Genomic DNA, 22,442 nt, shown 5'->3' on the forward strand with positions numbered 1-22,442 from the left:
TTCAAATTGTAAAAACACAGATGTGGAGAGAGGCTGGCAGGAGATAGGTAAAGATTATGTGCAGAAAACAAAAAGCAGAAAATTGCTTGGACAGGAGACAGCATATGAAAATCCTGTCGTGTACCAGGAGTCACCATCCCTGGAGCTGTTCAAAATGTGTGGATGTGGCACCTGAGAACGTGGTTTAGTGGTGGCCTTGGCAGTGCCATGGGAAAGGTTGGACTCAATGATCTTAATGTTTTTTTCTGATTTTAATGATTCTGTGATTCTAAGCATGCTTATGGCAGAAAATAAGAATAGGTAGGGAATTGAGGAATTCTACCTTAAGGTTAGGTAAAGCAGTGGGTTTTGAAGGAAGAGGGGGAAAAAAGAACATCCATGGGTCTAGCTAAATAAAGTAAACTTGGAGCAAAAGTGTAGCAAGAGGTATACAACAGAAGCTTGGGTTTTACCTCTCAGTGTATCTGCACAGCTGAGATTACTGTGGCAGTTCAAGATACAAGTGTGGGTCACACCTCAGCCCTGGCTTGCATTGATAATCCTCACCCTGAGCAGCAGAGGCACAGGTAAAAACTGCCTGAAACAGCAAAGCATCGTCAGGAAAAGGATCCTTCCCACATGTGAGAACTTGTGAGCGTGTTGGGACAGAAAATTCCCAGCTTGCAGCTAGACCTCAGCGCTAGGACTGGTGTAATTGCGGCAGGCAATAATTACACAGTTAATGAGGGATGAGGCAAAGGGAAGGCGGCACCGGGGATACCGCAGAGGGTGAGAAGAGCACGCAGCAAGAGGCTGGAGGTGAGATTCAGGCTGGAGTGCTCCGGAACGGGAATTCACAGGTACACACAGGATAGCTGGGGTTGGAAGGGGCCTCTGCAGAAGATCCACTTCAAACCCCTGCCTAGGCAGGGTCACCTGGAGCAGGTGACACAGGAACACGTTCCACACGGTTCTGGTAGGGCTGAGGAGACGGCGGGGTGGTCGCAGCCTGGGGGGGCTGCGCTGAGGGCCCGGCGGGGCTGAGGGGGGCCCGGCGGGGCTGAGGGGGGCCCGGAGCCGCCTCTGTCCCCTCAGCGACCCCGCCCGGCGGGAATCGCCTCAGCCCCTCAGTGGCGGGAAGCGCGCGCAGTCTCGCACCGCGCACGCGCGCGCTCTCGCGCGACGTGGAGGCGGTGGGCCGGAGGGGAGGGGGGAAGGGGGCGGAATTCGAAAAATGCCCGCGGCCTCCCATTGGCCGGCGGCGCCACCCGGCCACGCCCCCCCCGCCTTGCGCCGCTGTCCCGCCTCCCCCGCCCGGCCCCGCCCCTCGGTTGCCCCCCCTCCGGTCCCGCCGCCGCCGCCGCCATTGGAGGCGCCGCCGCTTTGTGTCCGCCGGGCCCGGTGAGTCCCGGCCCCGCCCGCCCCCGGCGCCGCGCCGGGCGGGACACGGGGCCGCGCCCGGGAAGCCGCGGGAGCTGCGCGCGAGGCGCGGGGGCGGCCTGGCGGCGCCGCTGAAAGGGCCCCGGAACTGCCCTCAGCGCGTCCCCCCCCGCCCTCCCTGCCCTGACAGGCCCGGGGAACGGGGGTGTCGTGACGGGGAGTCGCGACACGCTGCGCGGGCACGGCTCGGTGTCGCGGTGGTCTCGGCCCGTGTGGCCCAGGCCCGAGGAGGCGGCCCCGGGCCTCGGGTGTCCGCGGGCCCGGCGGGGCCTGGCGGGGCGCGGGCCCTCACAAAGGAGCCGCGGGGCTCAAGCACAGCTCTGCCGTCCCGCCGGCGCAGGGCGAGCCCCGGGGAAGGTCAGCGGCGGAAGGGGCTGGCAGGGCCGCGACACAATAAATAATCGCTATTTATAAACTTAGGGAGCGCCTTGGCTCCCGCCGCGGCCTTCCCGCCTTCGGCCGCTCGGCTGTGCGGTTGTGCGGGGCTTTGCCTGCCCTCACTCGCTTCCTCAACCCCTACAAGTGCCACAGCTCGAGGGGAACCTGAGTCTGGCTCTGTTCCCTAAAAGAGACCCCTAATCAGAGTCCCGGTCCCGAATCGCCCCCGGCGCTGATAGCGATGCATACAGACCTACGTGCGAGGCTCCCAGCGCCCAGGTGCTCGCTGCCTGCCTAAGGAATGTGAATCACCCTCGCCCCGCGGTGCACAGGTTCTCTTTAGAGAAAGCCGCTAAATTCCACTCTGCAGCGGGGCTGTTCAGGCAGGCTCCGTTCCTGTATCGTGATCCTTCTTGGCACTCTAGGCTGTGCGGTGGTTTTGGGTAAAACAGCCTAGAACAGATTCTGGGGTGGCTCTTGCCAGGTCACGGTGCCCCATCACCTTACCTGCTCCACCTGAGGACAGCTCCGGGCTGGGAACTGATCCGGAGCTGCCCAGCCTGTGCTGCCGACGAAAAGTTGTATTAAGTGAGTTTGTGGGTGTGTTCGCTCCTTTATACAGTGTAGCAGGGACTGATCGCTTGGATAGTTTGTTTCTAGCTGTTGTATTTCTCAGATACTCGGGTGTTCCTCGCTTCTTAAGAGTCCTACTGAATTATTTCTGGGTTAGCAAGTGTGTCGCTTCCCTATTCTTAACTTACTGTTAAGTGTTGCACTCTGATTTCCAAGCACGTGACATTTGTTTGCTTTGACCATAAATAGTATTTTTAGCATCTTCAAGAAAGAGTTGGCCGGCAGTCCTTGGCAGGGAGCTCCCATTGAGGCGGGAAAGGTTCGGAAGTGCTCGTGTTTGTAAACAGCGTCCCTGAGAGCAGAGGGACGAGTTCAGTCCAGGAGGGAGGTGCTTGGTGGACTGGGCAGGAGAGCACAGAACTTCCTCAGGTGACACTTCAAAAAATTGTTGGATGGAGTGGGAGACCCTTGGAAATCAGGAATGAGTAGAGAAAAACAAAACAAAACAAAGCAAAAAAAAAAAAAAAAAAAAAAAAAAACCACACACCAAAAAACCCCACCCCATCATGACCAGAAATACCTTGAAAAAATGTGGCTTTTGGACTTTTCTCTTGTTTACCTATGTGAGCTTGCTAATTAATGATCTTCTCAATTCATCATGCACCTTGGTCCAGCAGAAGCTCCTTGAATTGTTTGGTTTTTTGTCTTCAGAATATATTTTCCTGTATTTTTTTCCCCTTTCAGCAGCAAGTGACATTTAAATCTCTTGGCAATGTTTTGTTACAAGTGACCTGGGGTCCTCAGAGGATTTAAACTTCTGTGAGAGGGAATAGAAATGTTACATTGATGGACTATAATGGGAAGTGTGGGTAGATTTCTTACAGACTGCAATGAAATAATGGCTTTTATCATGTATAGTTTTGTCTGTAGAATAATAAGTGATAGCTGAATAAGTAGTAGTTGGGAGGAGGGTTTATGCTGTTGTTTTAAATTTAATCTGTCTAGACAAGGAGGAGATGGCCTATAAAGGGTTCAAACCCTGGCATGTAACACTTGCAGCCTAAATTTTCATTCAGGTGTCAGCAATTTGTCAAAATTCATGAAGTGGATCCTGAATTAAGATATTTTATCCAAGGCTATGAAAACTTTCAGCAGGGGATTTTCATGTTGGAGTTGTTTTAACTTTGTGACCTGAGCTTGTTTTAAACTTGTGCAAGCTAATGGGGGTGAGTTTATCCCTCAGTGGCCATGTGGCACAGACAGAGTGGGGAGAATTTGGATCATTCCAGCCAAAAACTGTTCAAAACTTGTAACTGTTCCTCAGAGCTTGTCACCATCCTGATCCTGAGCATCAGTGTGGGGATGGATTATGTTCACACAGCCAAGCAGGCAGAAATTCTGCTTCATATGAATCCCTTGGCTGAAGTTTCTGTCAGTTTTAGGTGTGATGCTGGTGTAATTTAAGCTGCTTGCTGACTGTGGCTGTTTGGGGACATGAGGAAAAACCCCTGGGTGTAGGAATGGAAAATAATCCAGGCAAAGGAAACAATCTGTTCTTACTGTTTCAGTGCAGGTCAGAGATTGCTGGGGAGAGAATCACAAACCTGGAGTGGTTTTGTGTTGAGCTGGTGTTCTTTCTTTGTGTGGAGAACAGGGGAGGTGAGCCATGGTGGTTACTTCTGATTTAATAAGCACAGGTGGGGATTAATTGGGATTAATTAATCCCAAAATTGTCCAATTTTGGGATTGGACCCTACAGAGACAAGTGCTGAGCTCAGCCCTGGGTGGGAGCATCAGTCTTACTCTATTAATGTACCACGTTTTATTTTTTTTTTTTTTTGTTTTGGGGTTTTTTAGGGTTTTTTTCTTCAGTGAAAGGAGCATCTGTGTGCACAGAAGTGCAAGATTTAATTTTTGCTGTCTCTGTAAAACTCAGGACAGGCAAGGTGTAAGTTGTGTTGCATTCGTGGCATTTGGAGCCAGAGGCAATGCTGAACATGTATTTCAAATGGAAATACATCTTTGGGCTTAAACCCCCTCCTGTGGGTCTGTGAGTGAATTCCTGTGGTTGGATGCCAGAAGGGTGAGGGATTTTTGCTGTGCTCCCTGAACCCTGGAGTTGGGGTTTTGCAGGGAAGGAGGGGTGGGAATGGGCCCTGTAACCCAATTCCTCAATCCCACCGAGGAATTGCTGCCTGCCAAGGGGAGCTCTGGGGTCAGTGCTGGACCCTGCTCCTGGTTAATTGAAACAAGCTGCTCCATGAGGGCTCAGGTACAGCCCTGGGAGCCTCCACAAATGCAGAGCTTGGAGCTGGATCAGGGGACATTCCAGGGGGGCTGGGACACCTCCTGGGGAATGGTGGCCCTAAGGACCAGGACAAAACTTGCTGGGTGCAGCAGGAGTGATGGGAATGGCAGCTGGGAGGGAGTTTCCAAGTGGGTTGACAAATAAGGATCAGAAGTTGGAACTAACTTTGTATTTTTTATTTAATAACACATTTTATCAATCTGCAGGATTTTAGGCTGGTGTAAATGACTCAGTACAGCTCCAGGAGCTGGGAAAGCCAAAGGCAGAGGGCTGGAACCCCTCAGTGCTCAGGCAGCTGGGAGCTCCTGACAGACACATTTGTATCTGAGAGGTGGCTGGGGATGTTCTGTGACCATGGGCACACTGAGGGTGTGACACTGGGGATATTCTGTGACCGTGGGCACACTGATGGTGTGACACTGGGCATATTCTGTGACTATGGGCACACTGATGGTGTGACACTGGGTGGTATTCTGTGACCATGGGCACTCTGAGGGTGTGACACTGGGGATATTCTGTGACCATGGGCACACTGATGGCGTGACACTGGTGATATTCTGTGACCGTGGGCACACTGAGGCTGTGACACTGGGGATATTCTGTGACCATGGGCACACTGAGGGTTTGACTGTATCTGCTGCCACCTGGGCTGGGTGTTTAGGGAACAGCTTGGAGGATTTCAGGGGCACAAAGGCTTAAAAGGATTGTGCAGCTTGCAATTTAGAAGGTGATGCATTTTGGCATGTTTGGATTTGCAGAAGTATTAACGTTTCCTGTGCTTTTTTTCTGCAGTTTCCAAGTCATTAAAATACTCTTGTGTATTACAGAGTAGTAAATAATTGTCAGTAATCTCTAGCCTGGATTTTAAACCCAGTTTTACTTTTCTTTCTAAGGTTTTTGGATAACAAACAGCTGTTCTTGCTTGCATCACTTGTCAGGCTGTTGGATTTGTAGCCCTTGACACCCTGCCTTCTAACTGAAACCTTTTTTTAGCCTTTTTTGACCTCATTTCTAGGCCAGTGCCGTGTGCTTTGTACCCAGTCACATCTAAGGACATCAATCACCTGTAGGTGTCGTGTGACAGTAAGGGGACACCCCAGTGGCCCAGGATTGGACACACTTCCTCCTTTTTCCATTGCATATTTGCTTTCAGCCTGCTCACCCTGTCAGTTGGAGTTTCTGCCAGCCTGACACTTGGATTGCCACATTCAAAACCTAATTTATCCTGAAGTATTTTCTCTCAAAGGAGATTGAAGGCTGAGATAAGTTTAAAAATCTTACAGAAATTCAAGAACTCAGACAATTTATTTTTTTTTAATTCTTGTATCTCTTACATTAGTAGAGAGACTCCACACTTTGTAAATATTATCAAATATGTGTCTCACCTGAAACCTCTCTTTATTTATTCATAATGGTGTGGTAGCTTAGAAGGAAATTGAAATTGCTATGGGTGGTTCAGAGTAATTCCTGAAAAACTCTCTGTACTTTTGGATTTTCCATTAGCAGCTACTCCCTGAGCTGGGAGAGTGGGCACATTCCTGCTCATGTGGAAATCCAGGAGTTTGGGGGGTTGTTGCTTATCAGCTCTTTGCTTTGGAATAACCAGTTCATGATAGTCTGGGAGCTTGTGAACCTGCAGTTTTCCTGTAGAAAAAGAGCTGTAACTCTGTGAGGAGTGACTTTCTGCACCTTGAGGAAGATTAATATCCTGGAGGTGTTTTCACTGCTGATGTGATTCTATTTTTCTGACAGTTGATCAGATTTAAACATTCATTAAAATCACCCAACAACCACTTTGAAAACTGCATCCTCAGCTGGTGCCCTCTACCCCCTTTCAAGGCACAATGTTTGTTTGGTGTTTGTGTAAATGCAAAACACATTTGTTCCTTTCATTTTTTTTAATTGAGTGATGGTTGTGATTGTAGCTGTGGTTCCCATTTAAATCTGTCTTTTGAGATGATGTGTCCAGGTTTGGGTGACTTGATTTCACCTTTATTTGGAGAGGGGAATGAGGTTTGCTATATTGTCATTGCAGAACTTTCTCTTTTTTTGCTGTATCTTTTTGATGACCTGAATTCAGGCCTCTTTGTGGTTGATACTTCACACTCACTGCAGAAAACCCCTTTTGATACCCTTGTGGAGATCTGGTTTGTTTGGAAAGGGGAATGAGATTTTCTATATTGTCATTGCAAAGTTTCTTTTTTTCTTTTTTTTTTTCTGTATGTTTGTGGTTGATACTTCACACTCAGTACAGAAAACCCCTTTTGATACCCTTGTGGAGATCTGGTTTATTTGGAGAGGGGAATGAGGTTTTCTATATTGTCATTGCAGAACTTTCTCTCTTTTTGCTGTATCTTTTTGATGACCTGAATTCAGGCCTCTTTGTGGTTGATACTTCACACTCAGTGCAGAAAACCCCTTTTGATACCCCTGTGGAGATCTGGTTTATTTGGAGAGGGGAATGAGGTTTTCTATATTGTCACTGCAAAACTTTTCCCTTTTTTGCTGTATCTTTTTTGTTAACTGAATTCAGGCCTGTTTGTGTTTGATACTTCACACTCAGTGCAGAAAACCACTTTTGATACCCCTGTGGAGATCTGGTTTGTTTGGAGAGGGGAATGAGATTTTCTATATTGTCATTGCAAAGTTTCTTTTTTTCTTTTTTTTTTTCTGTATGTTTGTGGTTGATACTTCACACTCAGTACAGAAAATCCCTTTTGATGCCCCTGTGGTCAGAAATGTGCTGAGCAGGCACAGTCCCTGCAAGGATGCTCTCACCAGGTGGAGTTTCTGAGCTTGCCCTGGACATCAGTGCTTGCATCAGGAGGGGATTGTCCTCCTTCCCCTCTGATTCCCTGGGAATGCAGAGACAACCAACAAACCTGAATTTCTGCTGGATCCCCATTTGTCTGCATGTATTGTGGCACAGAACTGAGGGATTGTGCTAAGTTGTACTCTTGAGAGCAAAAAGTCTCCAGTGCTTTACACAAAAGGATTTTCAGAACTTGGGGAGTTTTAACTCAAAGCTGGGAGTGCTGTTGTCGTGCATGTGTCATGCAATCACACAGATTAAAAATAATGAAATCCCAGGACTGTGTCAGCCACAGTGTGACTTGTGTGTGGTTTTTGATCCCAGGGAATGCATCTTTTGTAGCCCCCAACTGATTTCCCTGAGGGGGAATCTGTAGTTGGTTATTTTAAGATTCACTTCAAAATTCTGGCATTTCCTTAAAGGGCTTTGGTCTCTGCTTGCTAGAAGAAACACTGGATATTGAGCTGAAGCCTGGTGAAAATTTTCATTTCTTTTTCCTTTCACTCTCCCCACTTGAGGAAGAAAGATTCCTTAAAACAGGCCAATTTTTTTTAAGTGCTGTGCTGTATTCTGTGTATTCTAGTTGCCAATTAGTGTATTTTCACATCCTGACATTTCACAAGAAAGCTTCATGCATCCCATTTTTTGTTTTGTTGGCATGTGCTGTGTTTTGATCTTTCTGTTTTGTCTCAGAAGAAAACACCCAGTGCCTTTGGGCTTTGCTTTCCCTGGTGCTGAGGCAGGACCAGATCCCTGTGGGTTTTCAGAGTGGCTGTTCAGTTCCTGTCAGAAATGCCTGATTAAGGCTCCCCACTGCTGAGTAATGACAGAACTGTATTTTTGGGCAAGAAAACGTTGGTGTGGTGCAGAGCTGTGCAATGGGGAGAGAAGTGCTGAAAATCAGCTGGGGCTGGGGCTGGGGCTGATGCTGGGGCTGCTCAAGAGGAAAACACCCAGGCTGGAGAAAAACCTATTGAAAGGGAAAGTTTATGGTGAGTGCCATAGCAAAAGGAGACCCCCCAGGAGGTGAAACCAGGGCATTTGTCTGTTTGTCTGTCTGTCTGTCTGTCAGGAGGGGAGGAGGGCAGGCTGAGTTGATCTTTGCATCCAGCTGGGACAGGTCCAGTGTGGTTTGCTGGGGCTGAGGCTTTGCCTCTGAGGTTTTTAAAGGGGATGCTGAGAGGAAGTGAATGAGCCAATGAATCCTGGATTTGTGATGGATTTAGTGGAGCCCCTCTCCATAGGAGAGGCCAGTGCAGGCAGATGGGCAGCAGGTAAGGAAGGCTGTAAAAGCAGAATAGTGGTAGGGGCTGACACTTGATGAGGGTTAAACCAAGCTTAACCCATTTGTTATCCACAACAGTGCATGTGTTTGGAGCAGAGCTTTGGCAAGTTTATGTTTTCTGGTAGAAGGCATGGAGACTGCTCTTCTGAATGTCTTTTTTTTTTTTTTTTTTTGTCAAAAGATTCCTTCATTTCTTTAAATTGCATGGGGTTTAGTTGGCTTGTGTTCCCAGTGCTTGGATCTTCTGCCTGTAATGGTGTAATGCTTTAGCTCCAAGTGCCAGCTCCTGCTTTTACCCAAATCACCGAGTGACCAGATCCCTCACCCAGGGCACAGTGCAATGGCTGCATCTCATCAATGCTTGCCCTTAATTTAAAGAGGTTTTTTATCTTTCAGCCATCTTCTAATGGAGCAGGTCTGGCTTGCACCTTCCCCATTTCTGCTCCACCCATAGCTCACCAGTTTGCATCCATGTTTTAGCACTTTTGTTGAATGCAAGTGTTGCTTGTCAGTTGTGTTAGTCATGAGCTGTAAGTCATTTATCCTTTTCTTTTGAATCTTTAATTTGATAGATACGTGGACGTAGATGGTTTTGTTTTGTTAATTTTCACACCACATCTTTTCTGTATTTTAGGTTGACTCCTCACTGCACTGTGAAAACCATTAGGAAAAAGTCCTTGGGGTTAAAACCTGGGGCTCCACAGTTACCTGCACTTGGGTCTAGAAATTATTTTAAATGTCGACTGATCTGTCTGAAGCTGAACCCGTGCATCATAAGGCGCTTCCACTCTTAACGGGAGCTCAGCTGATCCACACGGACAAGTTAAGTGAGGTAGGGGCTGGCCCTTTCTCCAAGCGTGCCCTTGGATCAGTCCTTGGCTTCCAGTCCTGCTCAAGGTTACTCAGTGCTCTTTCTGCCCTGCTTCTAGGAAACTGGGAGTCTAACAAGCTCTGCTTCCCCTTCCCTGCTTTCCCTGAGATGATGTGCCTGTCAAAATCCTCAAATGCTCATCTCGTTTAATTTGGAATTGAAATGATTTCTTTTATAACCATAAAATGGGGAACTATCCTCTCCTAGTATGCTTTGAAGAAGCTGATTTGAGGGCTACTATCTTTTAACATCCTAAACAATCCAAACCAGAATATTTCTACCTCTGCTGCTTTGATTGACTTGAATCCCATTTCAAAACTTTCCAATTCTTTCCAGCACCTGTGCTGATTTTTGTGTGCTTTTTGTAGAAAGTGGAAGACGACACGATGCCGATCCGCCGCTCGGTGAACGCTTCCTCCCGAGAAACTCCTCCCAAGAGCAAACCTGCTGAAGGGGAGGAGGTCAAAGCAGGTACAGCCATGCTTCTAGAAGGGTTCCTGGATACCCAAACACAGGCTGGCTCTAAAACTCCAGGAAACACTACAGCCAAGATTAAAATATTAATAATGTTTGGCTCCCTGTCACAGGTTTTTCCAGGATTTGTGTTTTGCAGACATTGTTTTCAGTCTGAACCTACTTGTTTTGTCTTTTGTACCCTGTGTCACTCCAGACATGAAAATATGGCTAAATATTGTCCCTTTTAAGTTTGCACATCCTTTAGGGTAAAGAAATTATTAAATTTCAGTAGCATCAGAAAGATGGTTTGAGATCAAAAGGTGCAGTTAATGAATGGAAAAACAGAGTATTCTTTTTTTTTTCTCAATTTTTCTGAGCAAAAATTTTTTACCACAACATGTCATGCAATCTAGCCTGATATTAACATGACTGCTCTTAGCAGCTTGGCCTCAGTGTCCCAGAATGTGTCATTTCACCACTACAGTCAGTTGGTTACACTGATTTTGTCCTCTTTGGTGTCACAAAAAAATAAACTACCTACAAAACTGACTCTTAATTCACTGTGTTTTTTAAAGGCCTTTGTGGGAAAACTGCACAGGAATGTGTCAGAAATGCTTAAGCTGCTCAGAGCCGTGTTGGTGGGCAGTCATTTATCCAAAGAGTGTGGAATTTAAGTTTATATGCATTTTATGTAGTAGGCAGCCCAGTCTAAGGCCTGTTCTCAGCTAAATGTACTTTCATGGATTTTTTATTTCCTTGTTAAGTTGATTTCTGACTGGCTTTGATCCTTCTGATATACAAGTGCTCCTGCCAATGCACGTGCCACCCAAAGCTTTGCCAAGTCTGGGAAAATGTGATAGAATTGTAATTATCCCTCAGGTGCTTTGTGTTTGGAAACAACTGGGTCATAAGCAAAGCTACTTCTTAGAATCCCAGGCTTGTCTGAAACAGCAACTTGTGGAGTTAATAGAACACTGCTGAAAGTGGTTAATTGTGGAAATGTTGCATGATTTTGTTTGTAGTTATTCTGGCATTTGAGGGCTGATTGCACCTTTGTTGAAGCTCTTTTCTCTTCACTTTTTAAATTGCTTTTAAATAACACTTTTAAGTTAGTGAAAATAAAGTATTGGAGTGTGTTCTTAAGTGTAGATTTTGTTCCCTCTACCTCCCTAAAGAATAAAAGCTGGTTTTGGATGGTAAATTGATGCTTTTTCACATTTTCTAGATGCAGAAGTCACCTCTGAAGAATCTGCCTCTGCTGGAGAGGAGCAAGAGCCTGAAACCGTGCCTGCTGCATCCAGTGAAGCAGAACAGCCAAAGGAACCTGAGAATGAAGGGAAGGAGGAAACAAAGCCCTCAGAAGAAACCAAAAAGGAGTAAGGCTTACTTGGTGCTGAATTTGGGGATTTGGGTAGATTTTGGAGGAAGTCAGGCTCTATAGAGAGAAAAGATAGTGGGAGAGAAGAGGAAAATGAGTGTCTTAAGGTGCTTCTAAGGAAGAAGCTCCTGATTACGTGGAGCTGCTGTTCTCAAACATGTGAAGCTGAATACCAATACAAGGTCTCTTTTTTACTAATAGAAACATCAAAGTAGTCCATAAGTTATATTAAATAATATCAGATTTTCTGGACTTTTTTGTTGTTGTTGCTCTTGTCCTGCTTATTGGCTTGTTTTAGTGCCTCTTGTCTTACTATTGCTGTGCATTTTCCCTCAGGGAGAAGGATCAGGCCAAGGAGAAGGAGAAGAAGGTGAAGAAGACCATCCCTGCGTGGGCCACGCTCTCTGCCAGCCAGCTGGCTCGGGCACAGAAGCAGACTCAGATGGCAGCCACCTCCAGGCCCAAGATGGATGCCATCCTAACCGAGGCCATCAAGGTGGGCAGGACACAAATGGGGTTTTTATTCCATTTGTGTTCTAAACCACACAATTTCAGCTTGCTGAGGTGCAGGTGACAGTGCTGTGTGTAAGATGGGTGTGCTTGTCCTGGAAGCCTGATATGTGAGGCCATGAGGATGATGATTTCTTTGTTTAGAATTTGTTTTCCTCCCTAATTACATTATGAGGAACAGCTAGGATGGCATAACCTGGTTGATTGCTGTCATAATTTTGTTTGCTGTGCCTCCTAGCCACATTTAACTTCATTTACCTGGATTCATCCATCTATTTGATACATGTGCTTTCTTTTAGCATTAAGTTACTCTAACTCAGTACAGATGGAGATACTGTAACCCTGCATTCCAAAGTCTTGGTTTACTTGGTCTTGGTTTGCTCAATCTCTCCTGACTGTAAGAGATCTCTACTGTGTGGCTGTGCTGCTGCTCCTCCCCTCAAGGCTTGGTCACTCCCTTCAGAGGAGGCCTGAACTTCACCAGCCTTAATTGCAAGATGGCCTTTCCATCTATCTTCAAAATATCTTAGGTTTTCCTTGTTTACTGATGTCAATCCTCCATCTTCTTAAAAAAATAATTGGCAGGTTGTTCCAACTTAATGATTACTCAGTCTGGCATTAATAAAGTGTTAGTAAATCAGTTGTGCAGCATTGCCAAAAGGTGACTATTTTGTATTTTAAGCCAATCTTTGTGAGGGCTTCAGAGCAGGGGAGTAGTAGATACAGATATCCTTGCTGTCCTGATTTTGTGTTGTTTGTGTTGCTCTTCAGCTACTCAGAAAAGTTAAGTGTTTTGTTAGTCATGTTTTATACTTGATTCACAGTGGGGAAAAGGCCAGCCCTGGCATCCTGTGGTGGCCCATGTGCATCAGTGCAATCTCTGTTCCTCCACCCCACCAGGATAATTCAGGTGTGGGAGGTTCCTCATGTTCTGTGTCTGTTCCAGGCCTGCTTTCAGAAGAGCGGTGCCTCGGTGGTGGCAATCCGGAAATACATCATCCACAAATACCCTTCCCTGGAGCTGGAGAGGAGGGGATACCTCCTCAAGCAAGCCCTGAAAAGAGAGCTGGAGAGGGGAATCATCAGGCAGGTAAGAGCTGCTTGTGGAGCAGCACAGGAGATGACATTGCTGAAGAGGGACTGTTTCCAAGGGCCTGGAGTGCCAGGACAAGGGGGAATGGCTTCAGAGTGCCAGAGAACAGAGTTAGATGAGGTGTTGGAAAATGATCCTTCCCAGTGATCCTTCCCACAGGGTGCCCACAGCAGCTGTGGCTGCCCCTGGATCTCTGGCAGTGCCCAAGGCCAGGTTGGATGGGCTTGGAGCACCCTGGGATAGTGGAAGGTGTCCCTGCCCATGGCAGGGGTAGAACTGAGTGATCTTTAACATCCCCTTCAGCCAAAACCATTCCATGATTCTGGGAACTGCATAGGAATTCCTTAACTCCATTAGAAGGTGTGTGGAATGAGCATGTTCTCCTCATGGAGGTTCCTGAAGCTCTGTCACTGCTCTGTTGGACACTGGCAGGATTTCAGCCCTGCTGTGTCAGTTGCATGCCTGGCACCGTTGGGTTTTGTGCAATTCCTGCTGTTTCTGGGTGTTGTGTCACACAGCATTGCAGCAGCACATGAACCCAGCAGTGTCACTTCTGCAGCAGTGTGGGGTTTAACACTGAAATTTTACTGATAACTGTGTTATCTGTCAGGATATCCTGGCCAGTACAGCAATGTCCCAATGTCTGGCTGCAGTTTCTGATCTTACTGAAGTTTCAGTGGGTTCAAGTCAGGCCTCTGCTGTAAAAACCCACTGCAGGGTGCCAGTGCATCCACAATCTGCATCATGAGAGTTCCTCTCAGGTTGTTAATATTCTGAGTTACTCTGTTAAGGACTGAAATTGACTTTCTCTTGAACCAGGTGAAAGGAAAGGGAGCTTCTGGGAGCTTTGTGGTGGTGTCTAATGCAGGAAAAACTGTTCCAAAATCCAGAGACAGAAAGGTAAGATGGATCATTTTAAACAACACTCTGAAATGTACTGCTCTGAAACACATGTACCTTACCCCACGTTCTCAACCCAAAGTTCTCCTCCTCCCTGTGCTTTTTCTCCCCAACTACAGCAATTAAAACACCCATCCCACTGGGATCAGAAAGTTACTGTGAGGAATTAAACCCAAGTTGAATGATCAAAATCCCAGTTTTAAAATGTTTACATGAACCCCCTAGGCTTTGGTTCAGAGACAGAAAACTGAATAACCACAGAACTCTTCTGTCTTTACCAGGCAGAGAGAGATGCCCCTCAGGTATTGGAAGAAAATTTTGTGCTCCTGATGTGTGTGTTTATCTGTTGTGTGGATAAAGGAAGACTCCAGTCTTTAGGACTGAGGGAAATGTTTTCCCATCAGCTGTGAGGACAGAGGGAGGAAGAAGAAAATATCCTCAGGCTTCTGGAAGAAAGTTGCTGATGCTCAGTGTTGTTGGGGAAAGGGATGGTTTATTTAGCTGCACAGTTAGTTGTGGTTCCAGCACTTCTGATCTCCACTCCATGCTGTGCTGAGTGTGTGAAACACATTCCTAACACTGCAGTTACAAAATGTTTAGCTGGAATTGCCAATCCCTTGGGATTAGACAGGTGACATTAGACATGGAACACCTTGGTGGTCATCTCCTGCCTCCTGGGGAGACCAAAAGCCCTAAAACTGAACTTGGTGTAGGGCCCTGGAGGAAATGAATTGCAGTTCACTCACTGGCTCCACAAGAAGTGTGAGCAAGGCAGCCAATAGCTGCTGACACGTCACCTCTCTGCAGCACATGGGTGTCTTTGTTCCCAGTTACTTTCTCAGCAAAACAAATGTTTTGGATGAATTTGGCTGGCAGGGAAGCAGCTCCCTCTCCCATTGCACTGTTTGCAGAGCTGCTGTTCAGCATCAAATCACTGAACTTCAGCACATTTTCTGGATAAAGAACAGTCTATTTTTCCCTCATCATCCCCTCTCATAGTAACAAAAGGGGTGGAGGAAAACTCAGAATGGAACACTGGCTTCAATCAAGATTTTATTGTGTTATTTCAAAAAAAAAAAAAAAAAAAGGACTCCTGTTTAGCTGGTTTAGCTGTTCATTTTGGGGAAGAGGAAGACTTGATTTGTGTAAACAGGTTCTGTCTTTGAGTTTTAAGTTTTGTGTCAGCATGTATTATCATTTTCCAGAAAGGGTTGTAAAGCATTGGCACAGGGGATCCAGGGAGTCACCATCCCTGGAAGTCTTCAAAAAACCTGTAGAGTGGCACTTGGGGACATGGTCTAGTGGTAAATATGTCAGTGCTGGGTTAATGTTTGGACTTGATGATCTTGGAAGGCTTTTCCAGACTGAATAATTCTGTGATTTTTCTTCTGTCTCACTGAAGTGTGGCAGAGGAAAACATCTATAGCAAGAGGAAAGAAATAATTAAAAATCCGGTTGTTAGGTACTCAGCAATTTTTATTTGTAAAGCTTTTCTAAAACTCCTATGAAAATTCAGATTTTCTGTATATCTCTTAAGCTGCAAACTGTTTTAAGTTGTTAAAGAGCTGCCTTACAGCTCCTGAGTTTCCAGCTCAGCAGCAGTGTCAGGGACACTTATGTGTATTGCTGGTTCAGACACCCAGCAATTCGGACACCCAGAGTTTTGGGCCCTGCTGATGCATGCAAGTCTGTGTGTTCCAGAAAAGCACTTCAGCCCTGAGCACAGAGCAGCAGGTGAAGCTGGAGGATGTCCTGCCACTGGCCTTCACCCGCCTGTGTGAGCCCAAGGAAGCTTCTTACAGCCTGATCAAGAAATACGTGTCTCAGTATTATCCCAAACTCAAAGTAGATATAAGGTAAGTGCTGGAGTTGCTTTAGCAAGCAGAGGACTGGGGAAACTGGGCCTTCCTCTGGTTCTATCTCAGTTCACAATGATTCAATCTGGAATTTAAGTCAGCTGCTGCTGCTCTGAGTTACAGGGTCTGTGGGAAAGCTTGAGGAAAAGCTGTGCCTTTTGTGTCCCTGACACCACCAGCAGCACTGCTCTGTCCACCTTAACCATACCCACATCCCTTTGCTGCCTGGATGTGAGGGGCTCTCCTGGGGTCTCATCCCCCTTGATCTGGATGCTTTAGCAGCATATGCAGCAATCTCTGAGCTGATCTGTATGAGTTGAGACTTGACAAGCAAAACTAGGAAAACCCTGCATGTCACCTCTATCAGGGTTTTGTCAGCCCTTGTTTGCCTGTGAGCTGAGTGCCCATCACATCCAAATGTGCTGCTCAAGGTGAGTGGGTCCTTGCCAGGACACCGAGCCCATGCCACCACTCAGCTCCCAGCGTGGTGCCACCTTCTGCCCGGGCAATGAGCCTCACTGACAGGTCTCCATTTAAAGTGTCTGCATGTAGGCAGACACTCTAAATGCTGCTCTGCTCACATGCTGCAAGCACTTTTTCTCTGTTTGTTTTTGGAGCTGTCAGTGTGTGTCAGTAAAGCTTTCTCCTCCTGTGTTTCAGACCCCAGCTGCTGAAGAATGCCCTGCAGAGAGCTGTAGAGAAGGGCCAGTTAGAGCAGATCACAGGGAAGGGAGCATCTGGAACATTCCAGGTCAGAGACTGGGTCCATCCTTGTTGAGCACAAGCCTCGGATTGTCAGTCACTACGCCCTGTCCCCTGGTTTCCCTGGGCTGCCCTTTCTCCAGCAGTCTGGCATGCTCAGCCCTTGTCCAGTAGGACTCTTGTTCTCCTCTCGGTCTCCCTCTTCCCTTGCTGAGTGTGCTGCATGCACTGCTCAGCTCTGACTCACCAGCACAGTAGGGAGCTGGTGGGGTAAGCTTTCCTTTCCATCCCTCACTGGAAGTGCAACAGGTACCCCAGATGCCTGCAACATCTTTTACTCATGTGTGTGCCACGGAAGTCTCTTGGGTACATTTGGTCCGTGGGATGGAGGAAGAAGTGATTTATTTTTCTTTCTTTCTTTCTTTCTTTCCTCCCCTGAGCAATAAGCCCTTAGACTGCCACATCCTTGCAGTGTGTTTGGGGGCTGGGGTGAGGTGTTGCTGGTAAAGCCCCCCAGGCCAGCTGACTGGCTAGGCCTGTCCTCCCACCCCCAGCTGGGAGAGCAGCGTTCCCTGTGCAGTGTTTTAATATTAAACGTATCTGTGCTAATGCAGGAGCGCCGACCCACCTGGTGCAGAGGAGCTTGTCCTGACCTGGTTTGGGAGAATTTTGTCTTGATGCTTTTCTCTTCCTCCTTGGAAAATAGCTGAAGAAATCAGGGGAGAAGCCCCTGCTGGGTGGGACTCTGATGGAAGATGCCATCCTGTCTGCTATTGCGGCCATGAACGAACCGAAGACCTGCTCCACCACAGCGCTGAAGAAGTATATCCTGGAAAATTACCCAGGGACCAACTCCAACTTGCAGGGTAAAGTCCTGATCCCTGTATCACTTCTATTCTGCATGCTGAGAGAGTCCTGCAGCTGCAGATGTGCCTGTGCAGCACCTTTAATCTGCTCTGTTGAGCTTGCAGAGCTTTAAACTGCTCTAAGAGCTGCAGCTGCTCAGCCCTTTGTGCTGCAGAGATGTTCTGGGGTCTTAGCTCCCATCAGTTGCTTTCAAGCCAGTTCCTGAGACAGAATGCATGATTCTCTTGTCTATAGTCAGGAAGGGGGAATAGTATTTAAGTACTTTATTGTTCTTAAATCACGAAGTTGATTTCATATCTCTCTGCTTTGAAAGGGACAGCAGCTTGGTATCAATGCAGTTCCTAATTACTTTTTATTGAGACGACTTGTGTAGTTTAACTTTTTTAAAAAATTCACGAGCACCCCTCTTACTGATTTGTTTGAGGCCCTACTTTGCATCTGATTTTTAAAAGGTCAAGCAAACAAGGAGAAAAGCCAATTGTATTTTATTTGAAAGGGAGATTTGGCATGTCTTTGTTCCCAGGAGTGACACACAGCAAAAGTCTGCTTTGACTTTTACCTGAGCAGAGGCTTTCAAGCAGATGTTTTGGTGGCTTATTTGGGTTATTTGGGCTGAGCCCCCATGCAGTTGGTTGGTGTTGGAGGTCTGTAGGGACAGGCTGAGGTCCCAGTGGTCTCTGCTCAAACCTGGACATAGATCAGTTTGTTCTTGTGGTGTCACAGAGCTGGTGCTGTTCCTCAGCAGCAGAGAGGAGGTTTCTGATCAAGTCTTTACCCAGAGCTGGAGCACAGCATCAGCACAGCTGTTTGGTGCAGAGTTACTGACACACAGCACAGGTTCCAGGGCTGAAGAAGCTGCCCTCAGGCCTTCTGCCAATTAGCAATTGATGCTGAGTGAGATTTCTTAATCTCAGAGCAGGGAAAAGAGGTTCCAGGCTCCCTAAGCCCTTGCATGGTTTATTTTCAGGACCATTGGAAATGTCCCTGGTCCTTGGGGCCTGTGTTGAGCCAGCCTGCAGTGCTTGTCACTCCTGCAAGGCCAATAAGGAAATCTCAGCTTGCAATCTGTTGTTTTCTTTCTCCTTCCGTTACATAAAAGGAATTTTGATGATCTCTGCTTTGTTCTGAGAGAACTGGAGGAAGATCTGGTGAGATGTGAAAAGCAGGCGGGTGCACACTGCAGAGCTCTGCTCTCCTCCCAGTTTATGGCTCACTGCAGAGCTGGAACTTGACTGGAGTCAAATCCCTGTGTGCTGTTATTGACCTTTGACACCCAGAGTGAAACCAGCCTTGTGGTTATAAAAACTTTGGAACATGCTAGAGAGTGAACCTTGTTTTTTTCCTGGAAGCTCAATATGTAAATGGCCCCTCTAATTCAAGCTGAAAATGGTTCTGAACTGACTAAACAACCCAAGTCCTTTGTCAGAGACAAAGATCCCCTGTATTTGCACAGTTTGAGTTTCAGTTCTTACACAGTACACAATGGAATGGCTGGAATAAAAGTCTGGAATAAAATACTGGAATAAGGAGTTAATTTGTTGTATTTCTAGACCAAATATTTTACCCTTTAAAGAGCAAAACAGAAAGCAAACCAGAGTATGGGTAAAGATACAGCACATGCAACATTTAGAACATGAGGAGATCAAAACCAGGGTAAAAGGCGTTTTAAAGCACACTTTAGAGGGCATTCTGAGGGTTAAATTTGGACAGAGGTAGTTACACAGTGCTCTTGAATGACTTGTGAAGGAGCATCCCATGATCACGACATCAGAAATGTGCCATGTTCTCAACTCCTTCCTTTGGAGAGTTTAAAGCCACTCTCACCAGGTGCTCAGGAACAATATCTTGTATCTTGCTCAAACTGACTGAGGATTTCCCATCCTGACTCCAGCTCTGATTTCAGAGGGCACAGTAGAGAGCAGTAAGATCAGACAAGAGGCTAAAGATAGTAACACAACCTTTCTGTGATTTCTTTTCACAGTGCATCTACTGAAGAGAACCCTGCAGAAATGTGAGAAGAATGGCTGGATGGAGCAAATTTCTGGGAAGGGCTTCAGTGGAACCTTTCAGCTTTGCTTCCCTTATTATCCCAGGTAAAGAGCTTGTCTGTAAAATGATGTTCATGAGTTTTGCAGAGCTCAGGTATCAGAGCTGGAGTTCATGAGCCAACCTCCTATTTACAGGGGGGTTATGGAGGGTTTACTCACTGGTGAACTGCCACATTGTCACCCATGCTCTGGATAATGGCATCACTTGGGTGACCAGAAAGCTGGCTCCATTAGCAAGGGAAGCTTTTAGGGGCAGTAGAAATACTGGGCTCCATGTTCCCAGGTAGTTCTGTTGTGCTGCTTTTGTTTCAGGCTGGGCTATTTAAGTGTTCTGTGCTAAAACCAATTCACCTGAGCAGGGAGTGGGGTGGGTTCTCCATGCCAGGATGTTCCTAAGGAGCAGGACCCAGCTGTTCCTTCCTCGAGGGAGGAGAGGAGGGAGGATGACCTAGATTAGCTACTCTGAGTCTAAACCTGCCTTTCTTCTCCTGCTGTGAGCTGATTCTGTGCTGGGCCAGGTGGAGCCCTGGGGTGAGGCCTTGGTGTCCCAGGAAGAGCCAAATGGCAGCACAGTCATTGAAGTGCTGCTCCCCAGCTCCTTTTATTGCACATGTGAGCCCCCACAGCTTCAGCCATGCTTTGCTGCTGGAGTCTGATCCTGCCAAAGGGGATCCTTCCCTGGGTTTGCAGGGAAGGAGCAACGAGGGAGAGGAAAATGGGGAAATGGAGAAGAGACAGCTTAGGGCTGGTACATTCCCAGGCTGTCATGTTTCTGCCATTGCAGAGACTAAATAACCTTGGTTTGGGACAGCAGCAATCACAGATTTCCTGGGGGTGTTTCTGGACTGGGCTAAAGCTGTAACCTTAGAGGAGAGCCAGGCTCACCCAGGGCTTGCCCACCCTGAAGTTGTACCTTAGAAGCAAATCAGGCTCTGACCAGACCACTCTTGTAGCCCAGATGTGCTCTATCCAGAGAAGCAGCAGGATGAGGATTCTGAGGAATCTGATGAGGAAGAAGAGGAGGAATCTGAGGAGGAAGAAGAATCTGAAGAGGAAGAGTCTGAGGAGGAAGAGCCACCACCAAAGAAGAGGTATGGCAGCATGAGAGATGAGTGGGCTCCTTTGGATGAAATAAGTGTCTGTCACAGCTGCAGAGTGCTCAGGTGTCTCTTGCTGTGGTCACCTCTCCACAGGGCTGTTGCTCACAGGTATTGGCAGAAGTTTCTATTTATTCCTTATTCCAGAGATACTGACCTCCCCCATTCCATAATTTGAAGCCTTCCTCTTTTCTCCTCCAGATGAGAGAGAGCCTGTGTTTATTCTTTGTGTTGCCTTTGGTGTCCTGCTTTAGAAAGTGTGATGTTTCACATGGAACTTCTTGTATTTATGTTGCCTTAAAAGAATTCTTCCCTACAGTAACTATTTGCAGCTCTGTAGCCAGATATGGGACCTGCCTCACTCAAAATTTGGACTTAATATGAATGTTTGTTAAGTAATAAAATCCCATTTAGAGAGGAGAGATAGTGCTTAAGGCTCTTAATTGTTCTGACAGCTGACTGATTCACTGTCATTATTTATGTGTTTATTTGCCTAACAAAGGGGTTGGAAGCTGGCAGCTCTGTGGGGATGGGAAGTGCTCAGTGTAGAGCTACCAGAGGAGCTCTTGCTCTTTGGGATTTAGCTCATGGAATGTGCTGGCAAAGGACAGGGATGCCAAGATGTGCTTCATTTATGCAAATTGCTGACAGCAGCTCTGCTCTGGGTACCATTTGTGCCTCCACTGAGCTCCTGTGCTGTCTCTTCCTGACAGGATGCAGAAGAGACCCCCCCCCAAATCCCGGAGCAGGGCCCCTCCGATGAAGCGAAGAGAATCCAAACCCAAGCCAAGGAAAACCCCCACCGCCCGCCGGGGCAAAGCAAAGCCCCCTCCCAAGGTGAAAACCCCTGCTAAGAAAGCCAAACCAGCAGCCCCAGCCATCAAGAAAGCCTCCAGTGGCAGCTCTTCCAAGAAACCAGCAGCCAGTGGGAGGAAGGAAGTGAAACCCTCTGCCAAGGGCAAATCCACCATGAGGAAATCTCTCCGGGCAAAAAAGTAAAATATTTCCAATGTCAGGGAATCCCATGGTCAAATCCACAATCTTGTTTTATAAGTCAACGTGCATTTGTATTTTAGTTCTGATGCTTAAACTCTTCTTTATTTTTTTTTAATTTTTTTTTCTTGAATGGGAATGATGGGGAAAAGCTGAAAACTAAATCAAACCAACCCGAGCATTCGTTAGATCTCAATGCTGTGCCTCGTGCCTGCCCCTCCCCTGGAACGAGTCATCTTTACTTTCTGCAATAATTTTAGGACTTTTCTAGGACGTCTCTAATCTGTACATTTATATTATTCCACGTGGGTTTTGGGGGGGGAGGGTTGGCTTTTAAAACAATTCTTCAGAGAAGATCTTTATACCTTTAGACAGCAGGAACAGGATGATCAGGGGAATGTGATTCTTTACTGAGAAGGTGCCGTGGCAGAGGAGTCCTCCCTAGATCCCTGCATGCCGAGGTCCTTGGTGCTCCCATGAGGGAGCTGTGTACAGACAGCACTTGCACTGAGCCCCGAGGTGCTGCTCTCCTCAGCCACAGGCCCGGGGCTGGCTGCTCAGTTGGATCCTTGGTGTCTCCTGAGGGTCTGGTGCCAGAGAGGCTCCAAAAGGGGCAGCTCTGGGTTAGGTGGGTGATTTGAATTAGTGTTTCCACACCACATCTGTTACCTTAAAACCAAAATATATCAAAGTCTTCTTGAATCCAACTTTCAAATGTTTTTAAGAGATGAAAAGCCTAAGTTTGTCACCTCTTGTTTACCCTTTTTTAAAGAGAAGTTGGAGAGCTATACAATTGCTAATGTAGAGATGTTGATAAGTGAAGAACATGCGGTTTGCTAAAATAAAATGAAACTAGATTCCAGGCCTGCCTTCTGTGTCCAGTCTCCTCACCCCAG

The 22,442-nt window shown here is 46.9% G+C and overlaps 1 protein-coding gene across 4 annotated transcripts in view; it reads left to right on the plus strand.

Moving 5' to 3' along the window:
- HP1BP3 (heterochromatin protein 1 binding protein 3) overlaps window positions 1–22,408 on the plus strand; it is a 29,598-nt gene extending 7,190 nt beyond the window's left edge. The window contains exons 1-13 of one of the 4 annotated variants that reach the window (XM_059487648.1): window positions 1,313–1,380; window positions 9,410–9,607; window positions 10,015–10,117; window positions 11,328–11,478; window positions 11,817–11,976; window positions 12,937–13,080; window positions 13,903–13,983; window positions 15,685–15,839; window positions 16,500–16,590; window positions 17,248–17,407; window positions 19,390–19,501; window positions 20,410–20,547; window positions 21,267–22,408. In XM_059487648.1, the coding sequence (XP_059343631.1) occupies window positions 9,512–9,607; window positions 10,015–10,117; window positions 11,328–11,478; window positions 11,817–11,976; window positions 12,937–13,080; window positions 13,903–13,983; window positions 15,685–15,839; window positions 16,500–16,590; window positions 17,248–17,407; window positions 19,390–19,501; window positions 20,410–20,547; window positions 21,267–21,552 (1,677 nt within the window). In that variant the 5' untranslated portion in view covers window positions 1,313–1,380; window positions 9,410–9,511 and the 3' untranslated portion in view covers window positions 21,553–22,408. Of the gene's footprint in view, window positions 1–1,312; window positions 1,381–1,629; window positions 2,386–9,409; window positions 9,608–10,014; window positions 10,118–11,327; window positions 11,479–11,816; window positions 11,977–12,936; window positions 13,081–13,902; window positions 13,984–15,684; window positions 15,840–16,499; window positions 16,591–17,155; window positions 17,408–19,389; window positions 19,502–20,409; window positions 20,548–21,266 lie in introns of those variants that run through there. The other 3 variants (XM_059487649.1, XM_059487650.1, XM_059487651.1) reach the window with 3 other exon arrangements.
- The last annotated feature ends 34 nt before the right edge of the window (window positions 22,409–22,442 follow it).

Source organism: Ammospiza nelsoni, chromosome 22 (assembly GCF_027579445.1).
Source record: "Ammospiza nelsoni isolate bAmmNel1 chromosome 22, bAmmNel1.pri, whole genome shotgun sequence".
Lineage (NCBI taxonomy): Eukaryota > Metazoa > Chordata > Aves > Passeriformes > Passerellidae > Ammospiza > Ammospiza nelsoni.